At 54.4% G+C, this 24,731-nt stretch overlaps 2 protein-coding genes across 7 annotated transcripts in view; one reads left to right on the top strand and one right to left on the bottom strand.

Moving 5' to 3' along the window:
* Positions 1 to 1,143: 1,143 nt before the first annotated feature.
* LOC121096293 (caspase recruitment domain-containing protein 8-like) lies at positions 1,144 to 13,479 on the bottom strand. Of its 3 annotated transcripts, none has more exons than XM_040612137.1 (12): positions 12,934 to 13,479; positions 12,399 to 12,443; positions 12,042 to 12,112; positions 11,554 to 11,619; positions 10,751 to 10,978; positions 10,606 to 10,667; positions 10,304 to 10,524; positions 8,734 to 9,014; positions 7,998 to 8,123; positions 5,771 to 5,915; positions 4,529 to 4,570; positions 1,144 to 2,912 (listed from the first exon to the last, which is right to left on the bottom strand). In XM_040612137.1, the coding sequence occupies exons 1-12, from the start codon at positions 13,238 to 13,240 to the stop codon at positions 2,650 to 2,652; spliced, it is 1,857 nt and encodes a 618-aa protein (XP_040468071.1). In that variant the 5' UTR covers positions 13,241 to 13,479; the 3' UTR covers positions 1,144 to 2,649. The 3 variants fall into 3 exon arrangements, with proteins under 3 accessions (XP_040468071.1, XP_040468078.1, XP_040468086.1); XM_040612144.1 differs by having other exon boundaries at positions 8,734 to 8,993; positions 12,934 to 13,469; XM_040612152.1 differs by lacking the exon at positions 10,751 to 10,978 and having other exon boundaries at positions 12,934 to 13,466.
* Positions 13,480 to 15,824: 2,345 nt separating this feature from the next.
* AIFM3 (apoptosis inducing factor mitochondria associated 3) overlaps positions 15,825 to 24,731 on the top strand; it is a 54,111-nt gene continuing 45,204 nt past the window's right edge. For all 4 annotated transcript variants that reach the window (XM_040612111.1, XM_040612103.1, XM_040612096.1 and 1 more), the window contains exon 1: positions 15,825 to 16,041. The gene's annotated coding sequence lies outside the window, so the exon portion shown is untranslated. The remainder of the gene's footprint in view (positions 16,042 to 24,731) is intronic.

Raw genomic sequence — 24,731 nt, 5'->3', positions numbered from 1 at the left:
CACCTCCCGCCAATGCCGCGTGCAGCGCCCCGCCCCGCGGTGCCGCCCGCTGCGGGGCTGCGGCGGAGGGTGGGCGCCCCCTGCCCCCGCGGCGGAGCTGCCGCCCCTTGGCCGGCGAAGGTCCCTCCCGCCCCCGAGAGGCGGAGGAGCCGCCCAGGGGACCGGGCGTACACGCCGAGACGCCGGGAGCCCTGCCCGGCGCGGGACTGCGGGCCGTGCGGCTGCCTCCTTCGCCTCCGCGGAGCCGGCCCGCAGCGGGGCACGGGTCCTCGGGACACGCGCGTGGACACAGCGACACGGGACACAGACGTGGGACGCATCGACACCGGGGACACCAATGCAGGACACAGAGACATGGGACACGGAGATGGGACACACACAGGATGCACAGACGCGGCATGCACAGGGATGGGACACAGACGCAGGTCACACGCAGGATACACAGACGCAGGACACAAAGACACGGGACACACAGACACAGGTCACAGACGGGGGACTCAGACACGGGACATACGCAGGACACACAGACGGGACTCAGCTGGCTACAGGCAAGGTGCTGCCGTCATCAGCACCCATGCGCAGGACCCAAATCACACACCAGCCCCAGCCGCTTCTCCTCCGGGGTGGCAGGGGCGGGGGAGGTCACTGCTGTTGGCACACACACGCTCGGGGTTCACAAGCACGTGCGCTCTCGGGTCCCCTGAGCACCAGCGTGGCCCCTCTGTCTCCCCAGCACCCCTGCCTGGACCCCAGCCCCACCCCGTGGGTCCTTCACTCAGCAGCTGGTCCAGCTCCAATTTTGCTGGTGAATACACAGGCACACCCCACCCCCACAGTTTTGGGAGATACTCTCGCCCCCCCACCAGACACGCAGGCTGTGACACAGGGTCCAGCTCCTGCTACGCAGAGCCCCTCCTTCACCTCGCACTGGTGTGTCCCCCCAGTACCTAGATTTGGGGACACCATCCCCACCCCATGACTGGAGGTTAAAGACCCCGCTTACTCCAGTAGCTGCACTGGGACACCACTCACTCCAGGCAGTGACACCAGGTCCCCTGAATCAGACCCAGGTCTCACCAGCAGTTGGCTCTTGGCCCTTGCAGCACACCCTCGCACTGGGCAGAGTGAGGCAAGGCAGACAAATAGTTAAAAAAAACATTTAATAAGAAAATATAAAAAGAGAGGACAGACTGTGGTGATCAGGCACAGGGCCCAGCCAAACCAGCCCTGGTTTATACCTGAGTGGCCCCTTTTGTATCACTTTCTGCCTCCCCTTGCTTTGTTCCTCCTGCTTCCCCTTCCCATGCCCACAGGTCCTTTCCTGTACCCCTCCCAGCCCATGTCCAGGGTCTCCCTGGATCATACACTCAGCAGCTGGGAAGCCCAGGCGGATCATCCTGGAAGGGCCAGCCCCGGCGTGGTTTCTGGATAGCCAAGGAATTAGTGTGAGTGGTGATGTCTGGTCCCCTTCACTGCCTCCCTTGTCATCTGCTGGTCAGGTCTGTGTCCCTGCATGGTCTTGTTCCCAGCTTCCTCCTTTTCATACTATCCCTAGTTGCATTGAAGAGCGTCAACCCTTAACGGGGCAGAGACACACTCACAGCATTATTCAGCAGCCATGTGCTCCAGGTTCAAGAGGAGGAATAAATATAAAGCAATACTTAAGACAGCAGTCTCATGGAGCATACGGTGAGGACTCCAGCTTCACTCAACAGCTCCTTTGTGTTGCTGTTTCCACTTAGGCAAGTCTGAATTGCACTTGAGCTTGACCAAAAAAAACCTCTTAGATACTGGACACCAGAGCAGACTGCTGCTGCCCTGACTGGCGTGTTCAACAGCAGGAGGATGCCATCAGTGAAGGCATCTACATGATCCAGAAAGGAAGTGACTTTACGGATGCAAAGAATGGGATATAAAAATAATCTGCTGATTTTCTTTTGGAAGTAAAGTGGCTGCCATTGAGTCGGAGTTTCCCTGAGGATGCATGAACCTTTATGTAGTATCTGTGCTCTTTTTTGTGGCTTCTTTGGGAGGAGCTCCTTCACACAGCTGCTGCTGCTGGAGTCAGGATGTTTGTTTGCTCCTTCAGTAAGTTTTAGTCATTTGGGTAAATGAGACTGCAGAACGAGGGGAAGGTTTAATGTTAATATGGGTTCACATCAACATCTCTGGCTTGCTGTGGCTGGCACATGAGAAGAAGCCTTTGCAGACAGCTCTGCCTGGTAAAGCAGCTCCTCTCTTCCAGCTGTGAGAGGTGCCCGTGGACACTGAGGACAGGGAAGCTGAGCTGGAGGGATCTGTTGCGATGGGATCTCCTCTGCTAGCAGCTGCATGGAGCTTCTGGAGAGGCAGAGGCCCTGTCTCATGGAAGTAGACAGATCCAAGGTGTTGGCACTGGACTAGGAATCAAAGTGTCTTGTTCCAGAAGCTTCTCAGCAGTCTCTGGCATGACACTGGTTGTCCAGTGCTGGCAGCTGAGTCAGCCAAGGAAGGCAGGCTTGAGACCGGACAGTTCAGACAGCTTATCGCTGCTTTGCACTGTGGATTTTGCCTTGAAAAGTCAGGATCCACATGCTGTTAAACCTGACTGCCCTTCTGTTGCTCCCGTAAGCTGAGAAATGGGAGCAAAAGCGGCCTGCCTTCCCAGGCCTAGTTGGACTTCTCCAGGTCTGCAATGAGGTATGGGTCTTTCTTCTGGAGGATACAGTAGAGCTGTTCCTGGGCCTCCAGCCCTTTCTTCTCAATAAGCTCCAGCAAAACCTGGTTCCTCCTTTGATGTGTAACTTGACTTTGCACCTCCTCTTCTTCTTCACTGTTGATGACGTTTACATCCCGTAAGTGTAGCAGAATGGTAGACAGCTGGCTCATCCTGGAGCAAAGCTCAGTCTTGTGCTTCTTCATGAAGGCTGTGCCTAGCCGATACCAAACTCATGTTGCTGTGCTGCACATGGCCAGGCAGCCACAGCTGAGTGCCACGCTGCAGGATGTGGCATCCTAAGACAGTGGACACCATGGCTGTACACCCTGCCCCACAGCCACGTGTCTCCATTCCTCCACCAAGAAGGATGGGCACCCACTGCACCGGTGGTGGGAGCACTGGAGGCACAGCAAGGAGGGGGGCGGGAGCTGAGGGAGGTGAGGTGGGTGGCAGCTCCCATCAGCTGCCAGCAACTGTCCCCAGCTGGATTTCTACAGTGTCTGGGCATGAAGTTACTGTGCTTCCCCTGGCCCTGCAAGGTGAGGAGCTCCTAACTCAGAGCACAAGGTTGCTCAAGGCTCTGAAATCTCACAGGACTGCAAGCAGTTTGTAAAGAAACAGAGCCCAGAAAGGCAGCCAATGCCAGCGGGGCACTGAGCAAGCTGCAGGTCAGTGCAGTGGGCAGCTCTGCTTGGCTTCTCCTCCCAAACCTCCACCCAGTCCTCCTACACAAGGCTGAAGTGGGCACACAGACAGGCATCTCCTTGTAGAATCACAGCATGGCTTGGGTTGGAAGGGACCTTTAAAGATCTCCTAGTCCAACCCCCAGCCGTGGGCAGGGACATCTTTCACCAGACCAGGTTGCTCCAAGCCCCATCCAGCCTGGTCTTGAACGTGTCCAGGGATGGGGCACCCACAGCTCCCCTGGGCAACCCGATCCAGCATCTTACCACTCTCAGTGTAAAAGATTTCTTCCTTATGCCCGACCTAAACCTGCCCTCTTTCAGTTTAAAACCATTGTCCCTTGTCCTGCCCTTGCTCTTGTCTGCCACCCTACTCTCCTGGTGCTCTTGGGCAGATTGTAGGCCAATGTGGTGACTGCATGCATGGCCAGCAAAAAGAAGTAACACTGAAATGTCCAAATTTGTGTCTATCTGAGCCTATCTGCCTCAACCTGTGACTTAGCTGCCTGGGTGTCCTCTTGGATCTGGCCTTTCATTAGTAAGATGTGATGCAAGAGGTAATGATGAAGTGTTGTGGCCATGGAGAAATTAGGCTGGGAGAATACCTGTAGAACTGCTGGGCAGCATGTTGTTGTTACTGTATTTGAAGCAGGTGGAAAGCAAAGCCCCTTGGCCAGAAACTCCTGGAGTTGCTGTAAAGGTGGCCCTGCTGTCCCCTCTGCCAATGCCTGGTAGCAGGCTCCTTCCCAGGGACATCAGTCCCTTGGAAAATGCTCCCGTTTGGCATCAGCTGTATGGGATACAGCAGCTGTACCACCTGCTAGAACACTGATGAAATAGTGTTTGTGGACCATGAACTGTACTAGCTGCAGTCATTCTCTGTACCAACAGCATGTCTGTCCCCAAAGAAGGCAAACCAGTTTGGAAGGCCACCAGCACCATGCCACTTTACCCACCCACGTGGCACAGAGCATGCTGCCAGTAATGGGGGAGCAAAAGTTTGAGGCTGCAGCTTTCAAGGCTTTTTGTCTAGAAACTATCATAAGGACGGGAAAAGAGGCTGATATCTGCTTTAAACCAGAGGCTGGTGAGCTCCAAAGAAATAGATTCAAACTCTAGGAATGCAGCTCTGAAACACTGTACTGACCTGACAAGGTCTTGGAGACAGAGGCAGGAAGATTAATATCACCTGGAAGAGAGAGAGATCACTGAATATGCCGCCACTGAACTGACCGTGCCTAATTTTCCACGACATCTTCCCGAGGTGCCTAATTCTTCATGAAGCCTTTAGGTGTTCCTCCTGCTGTTCCTGCCCACCTGTGGAGAACTCAATAGAAGGTCCTGGGCTCTGCATGGCTGTAGGTGTTACTTTTAGGGGGTGCTGCATTAGACTAACTATGAAGAGGTCTCAAGGCGTACTGAGCAGTACCATACCCTGTGCCTGTGAGATGCTGCTGCCTGCAGCTCCTCTGCCAAGCTTTCCCACAGGGGACCCCACCGGTAGGTGCTGCTGCCTGAAGTTAACAGTATGGGTGGTGGCTGCTGAGCTGGCCCAGCAGCAGCTGGGCAGAGAGGCGTGGAAGTGAGGTGCCTGCAGCTCTGGAGCTGGGTGCACCTCTGTCCTCCCCGAGGACACGTGAACACGAGTCTTGGCACCCACCATTCCTAACCCTGCTCCTGCCTCCATCGTCTGCTGTCCTGACTGAAGTTCTGCATGGGACCCGAGCCAGCACAGCCAGCCCTAAAGCAGAATAGCTGTAAGCAATGGTTTCTCGCTGCCACAAGAGAGCAGTCCCCACACCATCAGCAGGCTTGCTGGGTGCCATGTTTGTGATGTTGCTGTGAGCAGAGACACGTGATGAAGGCACTCTGGTCCACCTGGCCTTGCCCTGATCCTGTATGCTCTGGGCGTTGTTTCACACACTGCTGTTGCACTTAGCAAATCTAGAAGAGTAGTGCTGGCTGGAACATGTAGGTTTTAAAGATGCTGATTTTCACTAACATTTTGGTATTCTCCTTGCCTTGTCTGCATCACAGAGTGTTTGCACTAGCACATCCATGGGTGTTCATTACATTAACAGGCTTTTAAAAATAAGTTAGATTTCTATGCAAACATTAACCAAGAGAACAGAGAGACACCAATAGTGCTGTCACGCTCTCTTAAACCCCAGCATCTGAAACTCTACATTAAATCTGAAGCTCCAGCCTACTGACATTGGGGTATCCTTTCAGATCCCTGTTCTTCAGTGGCCAGTTGCTGTACACACATGGTTTGCTTTCCCTGCAGGACAGGTGGATGATGACCACAAAATGGGTGAGGTCTGCTTGAGTGGTGCACCTCTGCTTTTGCTAAGGTGAATGAGCACCTGTAGGGACCTGCTGTTCCTACCTGATCTCAGTGATGCCCTCCAGACCACAGCGCCATTGCGTGTGTCTGTCATAAGGAGTCCAATTTCCTCTGCCATGTTCCTGATGTAGATCTCAACAAAGAGCTGCTGCTCCTTTGGACTCTTGTAGCAAAACGGCAAGTGTGCCTGTAATGGTAAAGAAACAAGCTGAGCCTCTCACTGTGGGGAGCTGCGGTGAATTCACACACATCATCCTGTGTTTCTTGGCCTTACCAGCAAGAAAAAAAGGAAGATGTACGTCAGGACTCTGCTGTTCTGCCAATATCTCAAATTTTGATTGGAAGGGACCTCTGGAGTGTCTTATCTGATGTAACTCTCAAAGACAGACCAATGTCAAGTCTAGATCTGCTCAGCCAGCGCTTTATCTAGCTGTGTACTCAAAAGCTCAAAGAGCAGAGATTCACCACCTTCTAACCTTCTCTGATGGCTGCATCTCCACCAAGCGATAAATTTTTTCCTAACGTTCAGCCTTAAATTCCCAGGTTGCAACTTCACAGCTGTTACTGCTTTTGCCTGACACTGCCAAGAGCCTGGGTCTGTCATCTTCACAACTGCTCTTCAAGGCAGAGTGACCAGTTATCACTTGGTCAGTCCAGGAAGTGGGAAACCCAAACTCTACCTTGTGGCTCATGGGTTTAAGACTCTCTCGTAATTAACCTGAAGGCCCTGCCTGTCTGGGGCTGTGCTCAGCTCAGCAGCAGGTTTGTAGCTGCAAGGGGGAGTGATGAATAAGCTGGAGGGAGGGATGCCTTTCAGGGGAACCTGGAAAGGCTGGAGAACTTAGCTGGCAGGAAGGTCATGCAATTTGGCAAAGGTAAATGTAGAGTCCTGTGTCTGGGATGGAATAGCCTCACACCAGACAAGAGCCTGAGCTCTGGGTGGACACAGAAAGCAGCTTCACAGGGAAGAACTGATGGGAGTCCTGGTGCGCATGCAAGTTGAACAGGAGTCAGTGGTGTGCCCTGGCAGCAAAGGCAGTCTGCATCCCCAGGCTGTATTAACAAGACCACAGCCAGCACAGTGACGTCAGGGATTCTTTCCCTCTGTTCAGTGCTTGTAAGACCACATTTGGGCGCCAGCTCCAGTTTGGAGCTTCCCAGTACAAGAAAGACATGGACACCCTGGAGCAAGACCAGCTCCAGGCTGGAATGCATGATATGCAAGCAGAAGCAGAGGGAACTGGGTTTGTTCAACACAGAGAAAAGAAAGTCACGGGGAGGACTGATCACTGTCTCTAACTGTGTGAAGGGGGACTAAAGAAAAGACAGAGCCAGCCTCCCGGAGGTGCACAGTGATGTGACAAGAGGCAGCAGGCACAGGCAAACAGAGCACAGCAAAGGAAATTCCAATTAGATAACAGGGGAAAAAAAACACAAGGAAGGTGTTACAACACTGGACCAGAGACTCAGAGAGGCTGTAGTATCTTCATCCTGCGAGATATTCAACCTTGACTGGACATGGCCTTGAACACCTTGATCTAACTTCAAAACTCACATGCTTTGAGAAAAGGTTGGACCAGAGACCTCCTGAGGTCCCATCCGACCTAAGTTTCTGATTCCCTTTTCATGGTGGAGTGCAGACCTATGAAAGGAGATTTTCATAACCAGCCATGAACATGCCATTGGACTGTCAATCAGCTGCTCTCAGGATGTCACAAGTTTCTATCTAAAAGAAGTAACCACAAGGACTAAATGGCCAAATCTTCCCAGATTTTCCCAGCCATTGCAGTCTGATTGCCAGAGGGCGTGGTGCTCAAAGTCAGAAATCCTCAAATGGAGTTTCAACAGAGAAAGAAATCATGTCACGTCCTCATGGCATAGAGAGAAAGTGTCTTTCCAGTTCTGCTGCTAAGCTAAAGGAAACTCACTGCAGAGGAGAGGAAGATGAAGGACTTGGGACCACACCTGAGTCAACACCTCTGAAATTTCTTCTTGGTATGCAGCTGTGGTAAGTCCAACAAGTCCTACATCATGCTTTCTGCCCTAAGGGAAAACAAATGCAGCCCCTTTTGGGCTTTGGTGTGTGCTCCCTGCTCTTTCTGGGGATGCGTATTGTGAAATACCTTTGCCACTTGTAAACAGTACAGCTGCCTGCACCTCTGGCTCTGGGGCCTCATGAGACAGATTCTGGTAGCAGAATATGGCTGAAGACAGACTTCTATTTTCTATTTCACTTTAAAAAAAAACAAAAGGGAACAATCCCACTTACTTCAGGCGTTATCACCACAAATTTTGTACTGATCACCTGGTAAACGCAGCCAAAGAACAGAGGGTTGAGTGGAGGAGGCTTGGGTATAAACTTTGAATTCCAATTCCTCTCTTGTTTTTCAATGGCCTGTAAACGTCAAGCATTGTTTTTCAGGAAGGAAAAAAGAAAACAAAACAACCAGAGCTGTGAATTTGGGATAGCCCTTGGAAAGTCAAGAAGAGAGTAGCCCAGTCAGAGCAGACTACTGGGTGTGCATCACAGGCAGTGCTGTGCCACAGGGGCTGGCAGCTCCCGCTAGCGCAGGCAGGAGCCTACCGTGTGCAGACAGGAACGTGGGCAGCGTAAAGCACTGCCACTCTGAAAGAGGGTAAGGGCTTGCACACAACAGAGAGCCACTGGTGTGCAGCCACCTATTGTCATGCCTGGCAGTCACCAGCAAGTCCTACGTCCGCTCTGTGTGGCAGAGCAGCCCGTGCCATGGCTTCACTCGTGCTAGGACATGCAGTCCTGGACAAAAACACAGAGATTCCTGGAGGCATCCATTAAAGAGGAGAGTGGAGGAGGCAGGAGCAAGGATGCTGTCCTGTGGTGGGAGATGGGGGACACAGGACTATATGTGAATCAGAGGCTGGTGGCAGAAAAACTGGGAGGCATCTCTGCTTATCAAATACAGTCCCCGCTACTGCAGCCACCCTAGATATCCTTTTTTAACCCAGAAAAGCTCCCTCCGTCTTACCTGCTTCACAGAGTTGTCATCTGGGATCAGGTAGAGGTGAAGAGTCGTATTTGCAGCATTGAGCTGCTGAAAGATCAGCACCAAGGAGTGCATAGGGAGTGAATTTAAGTTTGAACGTAACTTCCTCCAAAGCACCCCAAGCAGCGAGAAGCTGGGATTCTCCAGGACTGCAGAGAAAGCGATCAGTCTGGTTGGTCTCTTCAGGGTCATCCTCCCAGATTCAAAATGGGCAATGGAGCATAGGCTGGTATTTACACCTTCTGCAAGAGACAGCAAAGGCACTGAGTTCTGGTTAGTCGTCCTGGTACCCCCTCAGGCTGCCTCCTCTTTAAGGCTTTAGCAGCAGAAAGAAGACATATGTCATACACGATGACATGCTCTGCTTTAAGTCCCATGTGTGTCCTGGGCTTTTGGGGTCTGGCAGGGAGCTGCAGGCCTTTGGCAATCTTCCTGCAGGCTCAGAAAACTTCGTATCTGGAGGTGACAGCTTGGGACCGTGAAAACTGTCAGACTGCACCCATGCAGCATCCTGTATACAAGCATCACACCACCACACACCAGGGAGGCAGATGGTTGCTGTGTGATGATTCACTCCAGTTTTTGGTCACCAGAACAGCCCAAACATCCTGAGGTGACATCCCTAGGGATGACTGGGTCAGAGAGCTCTGCTGACAGCCGGTCACCTGGATTATCTCTGGAGCACACTTAGCTGTTAACCTGACAGATTAATATAATTACATTTTGCTTAGCACAGCGGTGTCAGTGAAGAGTGTGTAGAGCCACTTCTTGGCTGACATGGCTGCTTGCTAGGCCCTGGGTGGGAGACGGAGCCATGGAACAAGAAGCATGCTCTGTTTTGGAAGAGGACATGGATTTGCCAGAAGAGTCCCTCAGCCAGCACACCCAGTGCCTGTGTCAGGGCCCCCCAGCACAGGGGACTGGGACTCCTCTGCACACTCTGCAGCCCAGCCGTGGGTGCTGGTGCTCCTCCTCCACTCATTAACAGTGGTTCATTAAAAGCACTAGAGTGCAGAGAACTCAGATCCAAGCCTTGTGACTCCTCATGTTGCCTGAGTGAAAATGGACAATTTCATTCCACTTGCTGTTCTGCCTGGGCCAGCTCTGACCTGTTGCATCCCACCCCAGAGTGGTCCAGCCTGTGAGTGGGCACAGCCGGCCAGCTCCTGTCCCAGTGGAGCCAAGCAGAGATGGACATTGCCATCCACAGCTGCCATAGATGCAGAGGGCTGAGAAACTCTCCAGGAAAGCCTGGGGGCTGATCTACAGCTGGGTTGGGGTAGTGTATGGGGGTCGTCACAGTAGCTGGGAGGAGAGGGCAGGCAAGGAGGAGCTGGTGGTGTGGAGCAGGAGCGGGGGAAGAGACCACTGGAAAAGCTTGATAGAAAGTGAGAGAAGAATGAAGGATACCTTCAAGGCAAAACAGAGGAACACAAGGGAGTACAGGGGACCTCAGAGGGAAGGGACAATTTGGCCCTGTCTGGAGACACATCTATAAGGAGCTGGATATGTCGCCGGGGTGGGGAGACCCAGGTCCCTGCAGCTGTTGTACCTGCCAGGCAGACGAAGTGGGGGAGATACACCGTCTGCACGACCCTGGGCTGCACCTCAATGTGGAAGAGGGGTCCAGCGGGCATCCATGTTTCCTGGTCAGCCTTGCTCAGGTGCTCAGTCCAGGTGTCATATCTGTAGGTGATGGTCACTTCTGAATTCACTTCAAAGCCGAGGCCCGTGATGGAGCACTGGAAGATGCCTGCACGAGGGAGGTAAGCTCTGCAGGTGGGAGAGAAGACAGGCTTATGCCACCTGAGACAGGGCTTTTGAAAGGTGCTCCCACTACCCGACAGCTCTTACCGGTACCCAGTGTGGAACTTGGAAAAGTCTTTGATTATCTCCGGCATCACTTTTGGAAGATTCTGCAACAAAAGTGTGGACAGTTTGGGACTGAATAGGGTGTTCTGCACTGGGTGCTGCTTGCAGGAGACACGCTGGGATTTACCATGAAGCACAGTGTAGCTTGGCATGGGAGATTGGAGCCTCGCAAGCAGCAGCAGGGGATCAGTAGCAGCTGCCCGCTGCCCAGAATGCCATCACTCTCATCAGTGAAGAGGCCAGAAAAATCATTGACTGGCAGCTCCTCTGCCCTGGGATCCAAAACAAGCATTGGCCATGTCTGAGGCTCATGACCCCTTTTACATGGATCCCCATAGCAGTGCCCAAAAGTACCCTGCACACAGGCACAGCAAAGAGGACTGATTAAGTAGATGCCACTGGGGTGGGGAAGGCATCAGTTAGTCCATACATCCCCCAGACATCTGTAGGAAAGATAACAGGTGGACACACAGCAGCTCGAGAGTCCCAAACTACATGTTGCACCTAGTCATTTTTAGGATTTATTTTGCAAGTGGGAATTCCAGATAGGAAAGTTTCCATTTCCTGAGGGAAAAAATGTTGGCTGCTGACTTTCTTGTGAGTGAAGCCTGGTCTATCCCCCCTCTGCCATGGTGTATCAGCAGAGAGGACAATGGCCACAGGCAGATGAAATTCAGCAGGGAGAATAAAATGTGGGATGCAAGGAAGTGGAATTTGTCTTCCCACAAACTTGAAAACTGGGGCAGCCTGTGCTGAGTTAGCATAGCAAATGGGACCGGACTTTCCCAGAGGATGCAGAATTCCTGTGAATAACAGGTTTTGAAGGCACATCCAACCTCCCAGGTGACAGCCAGGGTCAGTCCCAGGTATCCTGCTGTGCCGTTTCCTTTGGGTGTGACAGTGCCCTGCCAGGACCGGCAAAGCCCTTACCTCTACCGTGCAGCAGCAGAACTTTGCCGGCCGTGGTGAGGCCAGGTTCACGCAGCGATAGCTCTTCTGCAGAGGGAAACATAGGGGAAAGCCCTCGCAAGTTTTATTTCTCTCCTCCAGCTGTGCTTGACTGCTGGAGTCAGGAGGAGGGGTCTTTTAAGAGCAGGAGCAATATCCCGGGCATCAAGTGTAGCACTGGCCCTGCTCCCCACTCCTGCAGGGGGGAAATAGGCTGGTGCAGGAGCTGTGCCTGCCAGACCTGCCGGCATGGTGGGATCCCCATCCTGGGACTGAGGGCAGTGTCGACCAGCTCCTACCACCCAGAGAGGTGCTGTAGTGGCAGTGGGCAATGTCAAGCCTGCCATCCGCAGGGGGGTTGCAGACTGTGAGCCCACATGCTACAGCTGTGCTTTCCTCCCCAGCCCTGTGGTGCAGCGCTCCTTGCTCAGGCACCCCAGCCTCAGGCATTGTGTCTTGCAAGACCTCACCTCTGTGCTCCTCGAGGCCTCGTCTGTCAGCGGTTTGTGAAAGCCTACCAACAGCGCCTGTGGGGCTAAGCCTGTGACCAGAACAACAAGAAGACGTCATTTTTGCCTCATATTTGGGAGAAGAAGTCATCCTCAAGCAGCCTTCACCCACCCTTCCTGACCACCTTAGCCACACCGGTCCCCTCATGTACCACTGCATGCTCCCACATCTACCACAACTTCCATGTTCTCCTCCACGAACTGTAGCTGGGACACGCTCACCACCATGCACTGAGCTGGGGTCCTACGCTCATCACTGTGCAGCTCCACCAGCCCTGATGCACCAGGTTGTCAGTGAGGACCAGGGCATGACCTTACCTGAAGGTGCAGATGCATAGTCAAAATACCCACCACCACCTCGCACTGCAACAGCAAGACAAAGCGGAGGAGATCTCAGGAGACAGGTCATGTCCAGAGGAGTATCCCAGCCTCTGCCCACCCTCTCCCTCTTCTTCACGCCTTTGCTGTGAAACCTTTTGCATCTGGTTTGTGCCACTCGCACTAAGCTGCCAGTGCCAGGAATCCCACCCAGCTGCCCATCCCAGGAAAGCAGCACACTGTGGGGCTGAGAACACACTCCCAGCTTCCACCTCTCCATCCCTCCCCACTGCCATGCAGAAAGCAGATTTCTTGCTCAGCTTCCAGGTCCAAAGTCCTTCCTTTCTCTCCTGCCTTCCTCCCACCTTCCAGTGCAAGTACACTCTGGTAGCTCCCAGGTGCACACACAGCTGCAGCTGCCTTGCCCCTTCCCTCCTGCCTGCGGTCCTGGCCAGGCGTCCTTCTTCAGGAGACACCCCAGTCTGCACCCACCCCCTGCTCTTCACCCACCTCCCCCAGGCCACCCTGCACTTACATCTTTTTATACAGAACAAAGAGCTGTCGGGTGTGATGTTATACTGTCGCAGGGTCATGTCATCCACCATAAATTGACCATTGTAAATCAGCCTCACTTCGTCGGGGGTCAGGGAGGAGTCCCATGCACTCAGCTTGGCCTTAAGCTCATGCACACTGTCGTCCAGAGACACTGGCACTGCAAAAGATTTGCTATTCTGAGACCTAATTATGACGGAGAACTTGCCAGGGCTGTCAGCTGTGGGCTGCTGCTCAGCCATGGTGTCTCTTCCAGCTATTGCAGAAGATCTGAGTTCCGGGTCTGTCATTTCCTAAGAAACCGAAAGCTCTGGATGACGTCAGGGCTGGCCTGCTGTCAAAACATTTTCGCGCCTCAGCTAAGCACTCCTCCTCCTGCCCACAGCTCCTGCCTGCACCTGGCTTTCTTCCTTGCCTGCACTGGTCTTTCTGCCCTGCCTGCTTGGGCTTTTTTCCCTGCCTGCACCAGGCTTTCTCCCCTGGGCTGCTCCATTCACACAACCTCCTTCCCTTGTTACCTCCTCTTTCCCCTTCTTTCCCACCCGTCTCCTCTTCCAGAATTTCCTTCCCCGGGGAAGGCGGGGAAAGGCAGGCTAGGGCTGTGCAGGCAAGGGCAGAGCTTTTTCCCAAGGGAATGGTGCAGCAGTGGCTTGGATCCAGCCTAGAAAGCAGGTCTGGGGGTGCCAGAGAGTCGCCTGCTGGGTTACAGGGTCACACCAGTGCCTGTCCTTCACCTTCTCCCCAGCACATCCCTGCCCTCCCTTTCCTGCCAGCTCCGTGTGTGTCTGGGCTGGGCAGGACACAGCTCTGCCAGCCCCAGGCTGTGTGTGGGACCAGCCTGTCCCCGTTCCTGCAGTGCTGGTGGTGGGGGGGTTTAATTTGGGGGTGGTGAGAGGAGCACGGCTGCAGGTTGTTGTCTCCCTGATCCCTGCAGAGCTGGCAGGGAGCTGATGGCAGGCAATGTGGTGTGCAGCTGCCTGGCACTGCTGGCATGGCCCTGTCAGCCCCCCTCAGTGAGTACCGCACCGCCCCCACTGCCCCCACCAGCAGCCCCAGAATGGCTGAGCACTCTGCCACGTGCCCCAGGGTCCCCAGGGCAGCCCAGGAACCAAGCAGGAGGGGCAGGACCTGCCAGCAACCTTAAGGGTTCCCTCTGCCTTGGCAGAGAGGGAACGAGGACATTTCAGCGGCTGACGCTGTGGTCCAGGCAGTGCTCAATGTAGGAGCGGTGTAAGGGTGATGGAGCCAGTGCCCAGAGCTCAAGGCTGCCCTCCAGGAGATGGCAATGATGGGGCCACACACTGCCCAACAGCTCTGTGGTATTTATGGGGAAGGGAGGGCCCACAGCCATCCCTCAGGACTAAGGCTGCCCACACACCCTGCCATTATGGGTCCCTGTTCTAGCCCAGTCACCCCATTGCAGTCATAGCTGCGTCTCCTGCTGTTCCTGGGGCAGTACAGCCCCACAGTGCTGCTGGTGTCTCACCGTCCCACCCCTGGGTGCAGTGAAACAGCCCCAAATCTTGCACGCCTGTAGTGTCAGGCAAGCCTGGCTGCCTGTGGCCCACCAACAGAGCTCACTGTTGGGATAATTCCCTGCAAAGCAATTTAATGACTCCTTCCAAGGCCAAATCCTTGTTGTTTGCTTGGCAGCTGCATGGGAGTGCTTTTCTACACCAGAGGTCAAAAATCCTGCATGCTGGGTAGGGAAACAGAGGTGGCTGTGGGCTGCCACAGGTCTCTGCCGCCAGCAGCAGTGAATCTTGTGGGATGAGCTCTGCACCATGCCCCAGCCAGGCGCAGCACCAGGTGCGGAGATGCTCCTGCTCCACTGCCTGCAGACGTACCCAGACCTGATGTCCTTTCTCCTGCCTTAAAATGGAGGCAGCTCCACGAGGATGCACAGCTGCTGTTGCAAAGCTGTGGAGGCATGTGGCTCCCTGGAGCTCTTGCATCTGCAGGCTCCATCCGTGGGTTGTTTTTTTAACAGCAGTGAAACCCACAGCAGAACAGCCTAGTTCAGCCTCTTGTCTCGTTTGGAGCATGGAGCAAGGAACTAAAGCCACACATCGGAAGGCAGTGAACAACCTGGGCAACCTCAGGGGGTCTTACAGTCAGGGTGTAAGACAGCAGTGACCCAAGACAATCTCTGAGGGAGAAAAGACCTTCCTCTGTAGCCAGGGTGGTCTCAAAAGTCATAGAAGAAAAATAAAGGACATAATTGGGGCACACAATAAGATAAGGCTCACAGAGGTGCAGACACTCTGCTGGAGAGAGATGATGAAGGAAAATAGTTTACTGGGGAGAACAGAAAGGTGCCAGGCAGGCAAGAGGAGGAAGAGATCCCTGCCTCCAAGGGGAGAGCAGAGGAGTGTAAAACCAGAAGGAACATGTGAAACAAGTGATCTGGGAAAGGATGAGGCAGGTTATTTCCAAGAGGGCAGGGATGACCGCGGCTGCCGGCGGCGATGCCCGTCCCTGCTTGACCAGGTGGGAGCAGAAACGCCTCTTTGGTGCCCGGGGCCACCACGGCCACCCACGCCACGTGTGCCCTGGCCGTGGGACGGGCCGGCGGGGACCCCCGCGCTCCGCTGCCGCTGCCGCTGCCGGGCCCCGCCCCTCCGCTCCCCCGCCCCGTCCCTCCGCCCCCCCGTCGCCCCGCCCTGGCCCGCCTCCCCGCCCCTCCCCGCCCCGCCTCTCCGGCCCCCGTCGCCCCCGCCCCGGCCCGCCCCCCCCCGCCCCGGCCCGCCCCCCCCCGCCCCGCCCCGGCTCGCCCCTCCGCCCCGCCCGTCGCCCCGCCCCTCCCCGCCCCGGGGCGGCCGCGCTCCCGCCCACCGCCCGCCCCTGCCGTTACGGCCCAGGTAAGCGGGGGGGGCGGCAGGGACCCGTCCCGGGGGTTGTCCCCGGGAGGGATAGAGCGGTGGTTGGAGCGGTCCCGGTGTGGGGCCGTTGCCCGTAGCCTGCCCAGGACCGCATCCGCGCCTCCGGGCAGCGCGAGCCGCCGCTGCCCCCCGGCGTGGGGGTACCGGGGGTGCCGGGGGCGAGGGGCGCCGGAGCGGACCCGGAGGCTCGTCTGCAGCGGGAGCTGCCGGTAAGGCCGGGGCTGGGGGCGAGGGGGCCGTGGGCCGCCGCAGCGGCGCGGCAGCGCTGCTTGTTTTCGCATCTCTTGGGATGCAGCGATTGCTTAGGGATTCCAAGGGGGAAGAAAAAAAACCCCAGGGGCTGCGATTGCTGTAGGGGAACAGCCGCGTTTCTTCTGAACCTCCGGTTTTGGGGTCCCTGTCCCCCTCCCCCAGCGTGTATTCCAAGTTTGTTTGTCCTAGTTTTGGGGGACTGTCATCCCACCGGGGCAAACGGCCCCGGTTTCACAGCCCAGCAGCCGCGGGGGCTGGCAAGATGCCGGCAGCCCGAGCGGTTACAGTGCAGGTGCAGATCTGCCTTCGCGTGAGTGCGTGGGTAAACGGGATCAGCAAAAGTGTGGGTAACTGCACGGTCTCCTTTGAGAGGGAACATCCAATTCTGAGTGCGGTGAACAGAAGCTGAAATTCGGTGGTGGTGTTCTTTAGCTCTTAGTCTTGGAAAGCATTGCTGCGATAAACTTCTTTTGCACTGCGTGCAGCTTCCGTAGGGAACACGGTTTTCTCTTGTGCCGTCATGAAGTGGCAGTGAGAACCAGCAAGAGGAGGACTTGGCTGCCCATAATAGAGCAAATGAGAATTAAAACTCGTTTGTGTTGTGAAATGTTTTGATTTTTGCATCAAGCAGTCTGCACCTGGGGTGAATTTTCAGCATTTGCCCTTTTTATTGCCATAACTTTGAGATCTGAATAAAATCTCATGTTTAATTATTTCCAATCGAGCTTGCAGGGGACGTGTTTGGAGGGGTGGCAATGACAGCGCTGCTGGGTGAGCCTTTAACCTGGAGCCTGTGAACTGCTGAAGCAGCAGCCAGTAAAGCAATAGTGGCTAATTGTAGGCTGACAGTGTTCCTGCTGCGCTTCTTCGGGAGCTGGCGGGGCACGTTAAATGGCAGCTTTGTAGCTCTCTGTGCTGCTGCTGACACAAACTCCTGGTGACAAGGTGACAAAGTGAAGTGTGCCAGGACTCATCCCTCTCTGTCCTCCGTGAGAGTGAGCTATGCAGCTCACTGGCGGGGCTGTGAGCGGCTCTCAGCTCCCTGCAGCTCAAGTGAGTTTTGTTTCTGTTTCTTGAGGCCATCCAAAAGCAAATCACCTGGCAAAGCCAAACCCACTGTTTGCACCAGGGGGGTGCAAAGCAGATCTTGGTCCTCGCCAGAAAGCAGCTGAAGAGGTAAAGGTTTGGTGAGGAGGGGTGTGCTGAGGAGTGGGCAAGGGCTGAGGACTCCCAAGGAAGCAAGGTGGTGGAAGGAGCAGTAGGGGAAGGAGGAGAGCGGTGGGGCACTGGTGGTGTCAGAGTCGCTGGGTGTCAGCAGCTGGGGGACCCCCAGAGTGGGGTCCAGGCAGCAGAGTTGGGTTGGGTGTGGAAACGGCAGGAACCTGAGAGCAGGAGGGGTGGGCAGAGGGTAGGGGGAACTGGCTGGAGAGCTGTCTGGGGGAAAAGGGGGAGTGAAGACCTTGATAGGTAAAGGGGAGGCTGGGGTGCTGGGGGGGGGGGGAGAGAAGGGGGTTCCTGTGCAGCAGTGTGACAGTGTGGGTGCAGCATTCTCGAGGTGGAGGGATGGGAGGCAGCTACAGTAAGGAGGGTGTTTTCCTCCCTGCAGGGCACCCCGTGCTGGGCGGCCAGTCTGTGCAGGTGCTGGGAGCCAGTGTTGGGGGAGTTGTGGGAGCCCCGTGTTCATCCTTTGTAGTGCAGTTCCTTTAAAAAATGATAGCTTCAGGATGGACACCCATCTATTTTCACCCCAAAATTATTTAAAAAATACAAGTTTTCCCTGCCCTGAAAACATCATCCTCTGTCATGCTCTCTTTTGTGTGACTTGGGTGTCTTCCCAATGACTCTTTCCAGGCATTTCTTGTGGTGGGCGAACGCTGTGCACCTCCCCCGGGTCAGGGCCACTGCATTTTGCCCTGATAACAAAGAGCACACAGCACGGTCCGTGGGGTGCGGGGAAGAGTCTTGGGGACCCTAGATGCTCCGGCTACGCCTGAGCTGTGCTCAGAGTCTCGCATCCAGAGGAGAGACCTGCTTTCCTTGGCAGCAGAGCCCAGTTTATCCTGGAGATGGGGCAGTTTGACTCTGCTGAGCCAGACCTCGCAGGGAACTGGAACTCCTGATGCTAAACTGGGGAGTTTCTCCTTGTTGTGGGCTGTGGCAGCTTGGCTGTGCCCAGGGTGGTGCAGCAGGTGGAGAATGAACGTGGGCAGAAAGGGACACTGCAGACAGCTCAGGGTGTCAGCAGGACTTTGTGCCAGCAGCTGCCTTGGATTTTACTGGAGTTGCTCTCTGCAGGTCGGTGGAGATGGCAGGAAGGTGCCTGTAGGCTGGGTGACACTGTAGGTGCGGCTGTGCTCAGGCAACAACCAGACCACAAATGCTGTCTCACCACTGCCTGCTCTGTGCTGTGGTGAACGCAGTCTGTGCACTGTGGAGTCTGCGCTGGCTCCTGCTCTGCCAACCTGTGCTGGGATGCACTGGGACTGTTTCCAACCGGTGGCCCATGAAGACTGGCCGCTTTTGTGGAGGGAAGCATGTCAGCTGTGGGAAGGTGCTGTTAGGCTGGAGCCTGGTCCCTGGCGTGGCTAGGGAAGCATGGCAGGGGTACTGAGGGTCATGCCAGGGGTACAGGGGGCCAGGAAGGTACTGGAGCAGAGGCAGGTGTGCTGGCCACTGGGCTGGAGGGACTCTTGGGATCCACCTTAGATATTTTTATTAATGGCCTCAGCCCACAAAGCAGCAGATGCTGCTGAAACTTGCTGAGGGGGCAGAGGTGAGATGCATCACTGGTGGCTGGAGTTGCCCCACTGAGTACAGATGGAGAAGTGGAGCATGAGGCTGCGCACAGGAGGACAGAGAGTGAAGCAGGAGCTGATCTTCAAGAGATGATGGAAGAGAACAGTCTGGATGTACTCATCAGACACAGGGGGACATGCAGTCACCACTCTTAAATATTTCTAAAATTGCTGCACCAGGCATGGGAAGATGTGGTGGAGGCTGGTGGCCCACTGCATAGTTCTGACAATCACTGGTGGGAATCAAACTAGAACAAATCCCCAGAAAAGAGAAACAGGCAGCCCTTGCCATAGGAGGACACCAGGAGTGTGATGTGGGGGGGCAACTGGTGGGGTGGGGGGTGGTATGTGGTGAGCCAGGGTGAGTATGTACCTGGCTGGGATGGAGCCAGACAGGGTGATGCATGGTGCAGTGATGGGGCTGGGAGTCGGGTCTGCTGCTGGCTGTCCATGCCCGGGGTGAGGAGGTGGGTGGGAAATAAGGGCTCTGGGTCCCAGGGAAGTTCAGGACCCAGTGGGCAGGGGAGGTGCCGTGTGCCCAAGGGGTGGCTCTGTGGGGGCTGTGCTTTGTGGGACCTGCCAAAGAGGCTGTGGTGGGGTTTGTGCTTCACTTTGTAGGGTGTGTCCGAAATAGGTCTGTTGCTGGGACTGCTCCATGGCTCCTGCTGAGCCTCATGTTAAAGACAATATTTTGCATGTAAGGAGAACTGGCAGGGAGGCAGCTCTGCGGTAGATAGGGTACGTTTTTAGGATCAAGCGTTGTTTTTTTCCACAGCGGGACCAGAGCCGGAGCCAGCTCTTCCCTGCAAGTATGGAGAGTGCCACCAGATGCTCTGAGCCTGCAGCCGCCCCCTCCCCTTGTGCTCCTGCTCGGGAAGCGCAGCCTGCAGAGCCAGGTCTCACTGGCTAGAAAAGGCCCACAGTCCTCCTTGCTCTGCAGAGCAGGCGAGGCTCTGTGCAGGCAAGCAAGCCTTCCAGGAGCTGCGGAGCTGCTGTGTGTCCTCTGTTCCCTGGCAAGCCTGGTGCACATGACATTGCACGCTGGTAGGTGAGAAACCAAGGAGCACAGGGCAGATTGTGACCAGGCTTGCAGATAGGAGAGTTTTGTTTTCTTATTTTTGAAGATCGATTCTGTCCAGGATGAAGCGTTCAGATGGATAACCAGCCATGTGCGACAACCAGCCAGAATCTCTCACCTGAGCAGTAAGTGTGTTAGAAAAAGGCTGTTATTGATAGACATCAGGGACCTTCCTAAAACTCCAGGTGTCTGGTTGGGATGGTATCCCCGAGTACAGGTGCCTCCATTGATGTCGTTCTCCTGGCCATAGGGCCTTCTCTCAGACCTGGGTGCATTGCGGCAGCTGGTGCCATCTAAGTGTGCAGAGAGCACAAGGGTTTTGGTGAGGCCTATTTTAGGAAAGAAATGACTCTGACATGGACTCTTCAGAGACATCCGTGAAGGATGTCCTGAGAAGAAAGTGATGAGTTCTTCAAACAGTGATAACATCGTTGTGAGTCCCAAAATTATCTGCAGTAATTGATAATGCTTCTGAAGGACAAGGTTCTTGAGGCAGAAATAGGCATATGTTTGCAGATGACAAAACTTGAGATACAATGAAAAGAAAATTTTATTGTATGCAGGGGCAGTTAAAAAACAACAGCTCCTGTTGAGAGTGGAGCTGTAGGACATTGCCTTAGAAGACCTACACTACAAATGTCCAAAAACTAGAAAAACAAAGCTGCCACAGAGGAGAAGTGGGAAGATCATGGACACAGCTGGACCCCTGGTCCTGCAACAGCAGGGAATCTCTGGCAAGAAATGGCCCTGAGGAGCCCTGGCAAGGGGCCATGCTCAGTGCTACAGAGGAAGGGGAAAAAAAATCCCAGGGACCTGTGCCAGTCTGCCCAGGGCAAAAAATTCCTCCTTGACCTCAGAACTGGGTATCAGCTGTTTCCTGAGCATGTGAGCAAGACCTGCTGCCCAGACCCCAGGGTTGCTGTGGCTCCACAGGACACCAGCACTGCTCAGCCCCTTCCCTCCTTCCCCTGGAGGCATCTCAGGGGCTTCCAGGCATGGCAAAATACCCGAGAAGTGACAGGCCTGGGAGAAAAGATGTCATTCCCAGTCCCTGCAGGAGACCATTGGGTGCTCCAAACTGTTGAGAGAGTGAACATCTCTGAACATTTCCACTTCTCATTTCTAATGGGTGCTGCATCTGGCAATGGGAAAGGTGTGGATGGGGAGATCTGGGGTGGTCTTCAGCTGCCAAGAATGGATTTTCTTGTTCTTTATAGACCACCATGTCTCAGCTTTTTCCACTGATACTCATTTTAAAAGGCCTGGTACCATTCCGGACCCTCAAATGTTAGTGGGTCAAATGTTTTATCATGTCATGAATGGCATTGGGTCCATTCTCCAAAGCTTAGGGCAGGATTAATGTTAGATCCAGGTTGGTATCACACCCTGTGCAGAGCTGGAATTGGATTAGATGACCACTGGTGACCTTTTCCAGCCTAAACTCTTCCATGATTCTGTGGCTACACAACAGCTCTTCAGTGCAGTCCTCTCAGGTGTGGGATTCAGCCTATTGCCTGCAAGGCTGAAATGCAGCCTCTGATGCCTGTTATTAACAGCTGCAGGACCTCCTGCTGCAGGCACATCAGCCTCCCAACCTCTTCCCAAGTGTCTTGGTGCCCTTTTGGTGAATGCTGGACATGCTGTGTGTATGGCAAGGAGGACATCTTTGAACGGCAGAGGAGTGACATGCAGCTGCCTGGGCAGAAGGTGCAGAGCAAGAGGTGCCATCCTGATAGGAGATGAAGGCCAGCGGGGTCATGACCACAACCATATTGGGGCTGCCATATTGCCCTCCCCGTGTTAAAAGCTGCCGAGTGGGGTCAGGTCTCTTTGGTAGGTCTTTTATCCCACTTTTCTTGGGAAGCAGGCATCCCAGGGGCCCATCGTTCCTGCCTTCTCCATTGTGGGTTTATTCAGTCCTCTAAACTAAGTTCTTCCTCGACCTTGGGGAAGGTCTCTTCCTCATCCTGAGGAAATTGCTTCCTTAGGAGGTAACTCTTGCTGACATCTGCTTTGAGATCCTGGTGTGTGTCCTGGAAGAGATCTTCTGCATCCTCACTCATGTGAACTTTGGCTTTCCATGAACATGCAGCCCTTTTCCTCCAGACTGCTGATGTCAATGTAGAGACAGAAGTCACCTCCTTGGGAACAGAGTGAGTCCCAGACATCCCACTTGGTCACTGTGAATTCCAGTGGCTAATCAGAAATCTCCTCAGAGATCTTCCAGGCACTCTCCCAGGTTTCATCCTAGGGCTCCCTCCAGGTTTCCTGCAGAGCACTGCAAAGAAAGCAGAGTTGAGCTGTGATGGAGATCTGTGTGGAGCAGAGAAGCCTGTTGATCCCTGCCAGCACACAGGCCTTGGAGCCTTGTTTGCTGGACCCACAGCAGACATCATGCAGGCATTTCCAGCTGTGGGAAGGAACAAGTCCAGGCAGTGGTACCTGGTGAACCTGTCCCCAGCAGAAATCAAGAGAGGAGGAAGTCTGGCTGAGCACGTGATCCTGAACTGCCTGGGAGACTGGAGGCTGGTTGCTGGTGGTGGCAGGATGCTCCATTGTTGCCTGGCTGCCTTGGATGGATGGTCATATTCTTGAGCTCTTAGAACTTGGGAACCTGAGCTGTGCCCCCGGCAGCCCCAGGGTTGTCTTGAGTCTAGCCCAAGAGGAGGATAGGGCAGTGGAGGAGATGCAGCTGTGGGAGGACTGGGGGCTGTGCCCCTGCAAAGCCTTGAGGACCTGGGATTCTAAGACCCAGAGGTCAAGATGTTTCTTGTTCTGGTAGCCACAACCAGTATCCTTGGGAGCTGTCAGCTGCTTTAGCATCTTTGACTCCTCCATCCTCAGGCCCTGTGGGCCCATAGTCCAGCCCTAGTGCAGGCTCCTTTCCCTGGGAGCAAGCGGTGAGTCAGCACCACAGCCCTTGCCTTCTCTGGCCTCACACCCACCAGTCCCTTGTGCAAGGACATCACATCAGTTTTCTTGCTGACATTGTGAGCCCTCACATCGCTGAGGAGAGAAGATGGGATATGATATGGGGAGGCAAGATGTGGGGGCCAGGGCTTGAGAGCAGGGGATCAGTAGGGTCAGGAGGGGGTAAAGCTGCCCTTGGAGGTGGCAGGACCCCCCTCTCAAAAGATTGGCCAGGGTGCTGGGGAGGACACCAATGGGCCAGGGGTGGGGGCTTGTGCTGAGCAAGTGGGAAAAGGATGAGAAGCAGCCCTCTCTCCCCACTTCTCCCTCTGGTGGCATGCGGGGCTGACTTGGCAAGGGTCAGCCGGCAAGGGGCAACTCTGCTCAGAACAACATCCATAAAAATTTGAGGGCGCAGCTAGAAGCTCAGTGTGGAGATCTGGAGGAGCCAGGAGGGGCCACAGTGGCAGCTGGTGTCCGCATGTACCAGGGCCTCCTTCCATAGCAGGTGAATCATGGCTGAGGTGACCCTGTGACCAGTGTCGTGAGTGTCCATGCTCAGTGCTCCAGGTGGGGAGGTCTCCAGCTGACACACCCAGCCGGAGCTAGCTTGGATTGCAAACTGGTATGTCTGGGAGATGCCCATGTCACTGGGCACAGCTCAGTGCTCAGACCTGTGCCAGATCTCCAGGCAGGCAATACAGAATTAGTCACAGCAGCAAAGCAGATGCTGACTATGAGATGTTGCAGTTGAGTATGATGGACCTTGGTAGCCAGGTGATAAAATGGCACTGTTGCAATAAACACAAACTAATGCTCGGGAAAAATACTAGTTTTACCTATGACATATTGTATACTTACATACTTAACCATGTTACCATTTGGAAAAGATTTCGGAGTCACAGCAGAACATTCAATTGAAATAGGAGCCTGGGGTTTTAGCAGCGAGTAAATACAGCGCTGTTAATAGCACCGTCAGTACTGCGCTGTCTTTAAAAAACTGTGCAAGCTCTGGATCCTGATCTGTGCATGGGTTGCCTGAACCTGGCAGGAAACATGGGCTAGAGTCACCATGTGTCTGCCTTGTTCCTGCCTGCTTGTGGCACTGTCAGAGTGCTGCTGGCCACTGCCAGAGAGGTGGACATCTGGGCTCAGCTGCGTGGTCCTTCTGGTTTTACGTCCCTTACCTGCAGTGAGAACTTGATGTTGCAATATTGCAGTTTTACTGCCTTGCAGTGGAAGCGCTTGGGGTTAGTAGCTCTGGATTGTTTTCTACATTTCTCATGTTGGATCAGTTTCCATGTTTCTCCTGTGTGGGAGCAGGGTGTATGCTCATAGGCAGTGCTCTCTGTGGGTGATGCTGGAGTCCTGTTTGCATACAGCCTGATTCCCCATTCACGCAGGAGTTTTTAGAGATGGGATAGTATGTTCCTCAGCACCACAACTGTTGCCTCATATTTTGATGAATAGCTCCTTGTTGCCCAATTTGAGCAGATGCTGAAAGTGTTCTTGTACAGCTGTGAAGCACAGATCGATTTGTTCAGGGGACAGATTATGAACTGGTTTACTGAGGCATGAGCATGACCTTGTATAGGTCAATCCATTACCCTTCAAGAGCTAGCAAGGTTTTACAGGTGATCCTGGGTTCAGTTACATCACATTGTGTATGAGCTTTTCTCCCTTTCCTAGCAAAGGGGGGATTTTGGCTATGACTCTGGCAGGATCCAGCTCCAGATCAGTATCTCTGGATGCCGCTAGTGGTGACACGATCCCGTTGTGTCTCGTGAGTCAGTCTGGCAGGTCAGCTTGGTGCCTTTCTGCAACCAGCTGAGTCTTGGGTGACTTTCTGAAACATCTCTATGTG

The sequence above is a fragment of the Falco naumanni genome, chromosome 1 (assembly GCF_017639655.2).
Source record: "Falco naumanni isolate bFalNau1 chromosome 1, bFalNau1.pat, whole genome shotgun sequence".
NCBI lineage: Eukaryota > Metazoa > Chordata > Aves > Falconiformes > Falconidae > Falco > Falco naumanni.
Note: the sequence above shows the minus strand (reverse complement) of the source record. Positions and strands in the feature narration are given on the sequence as shown.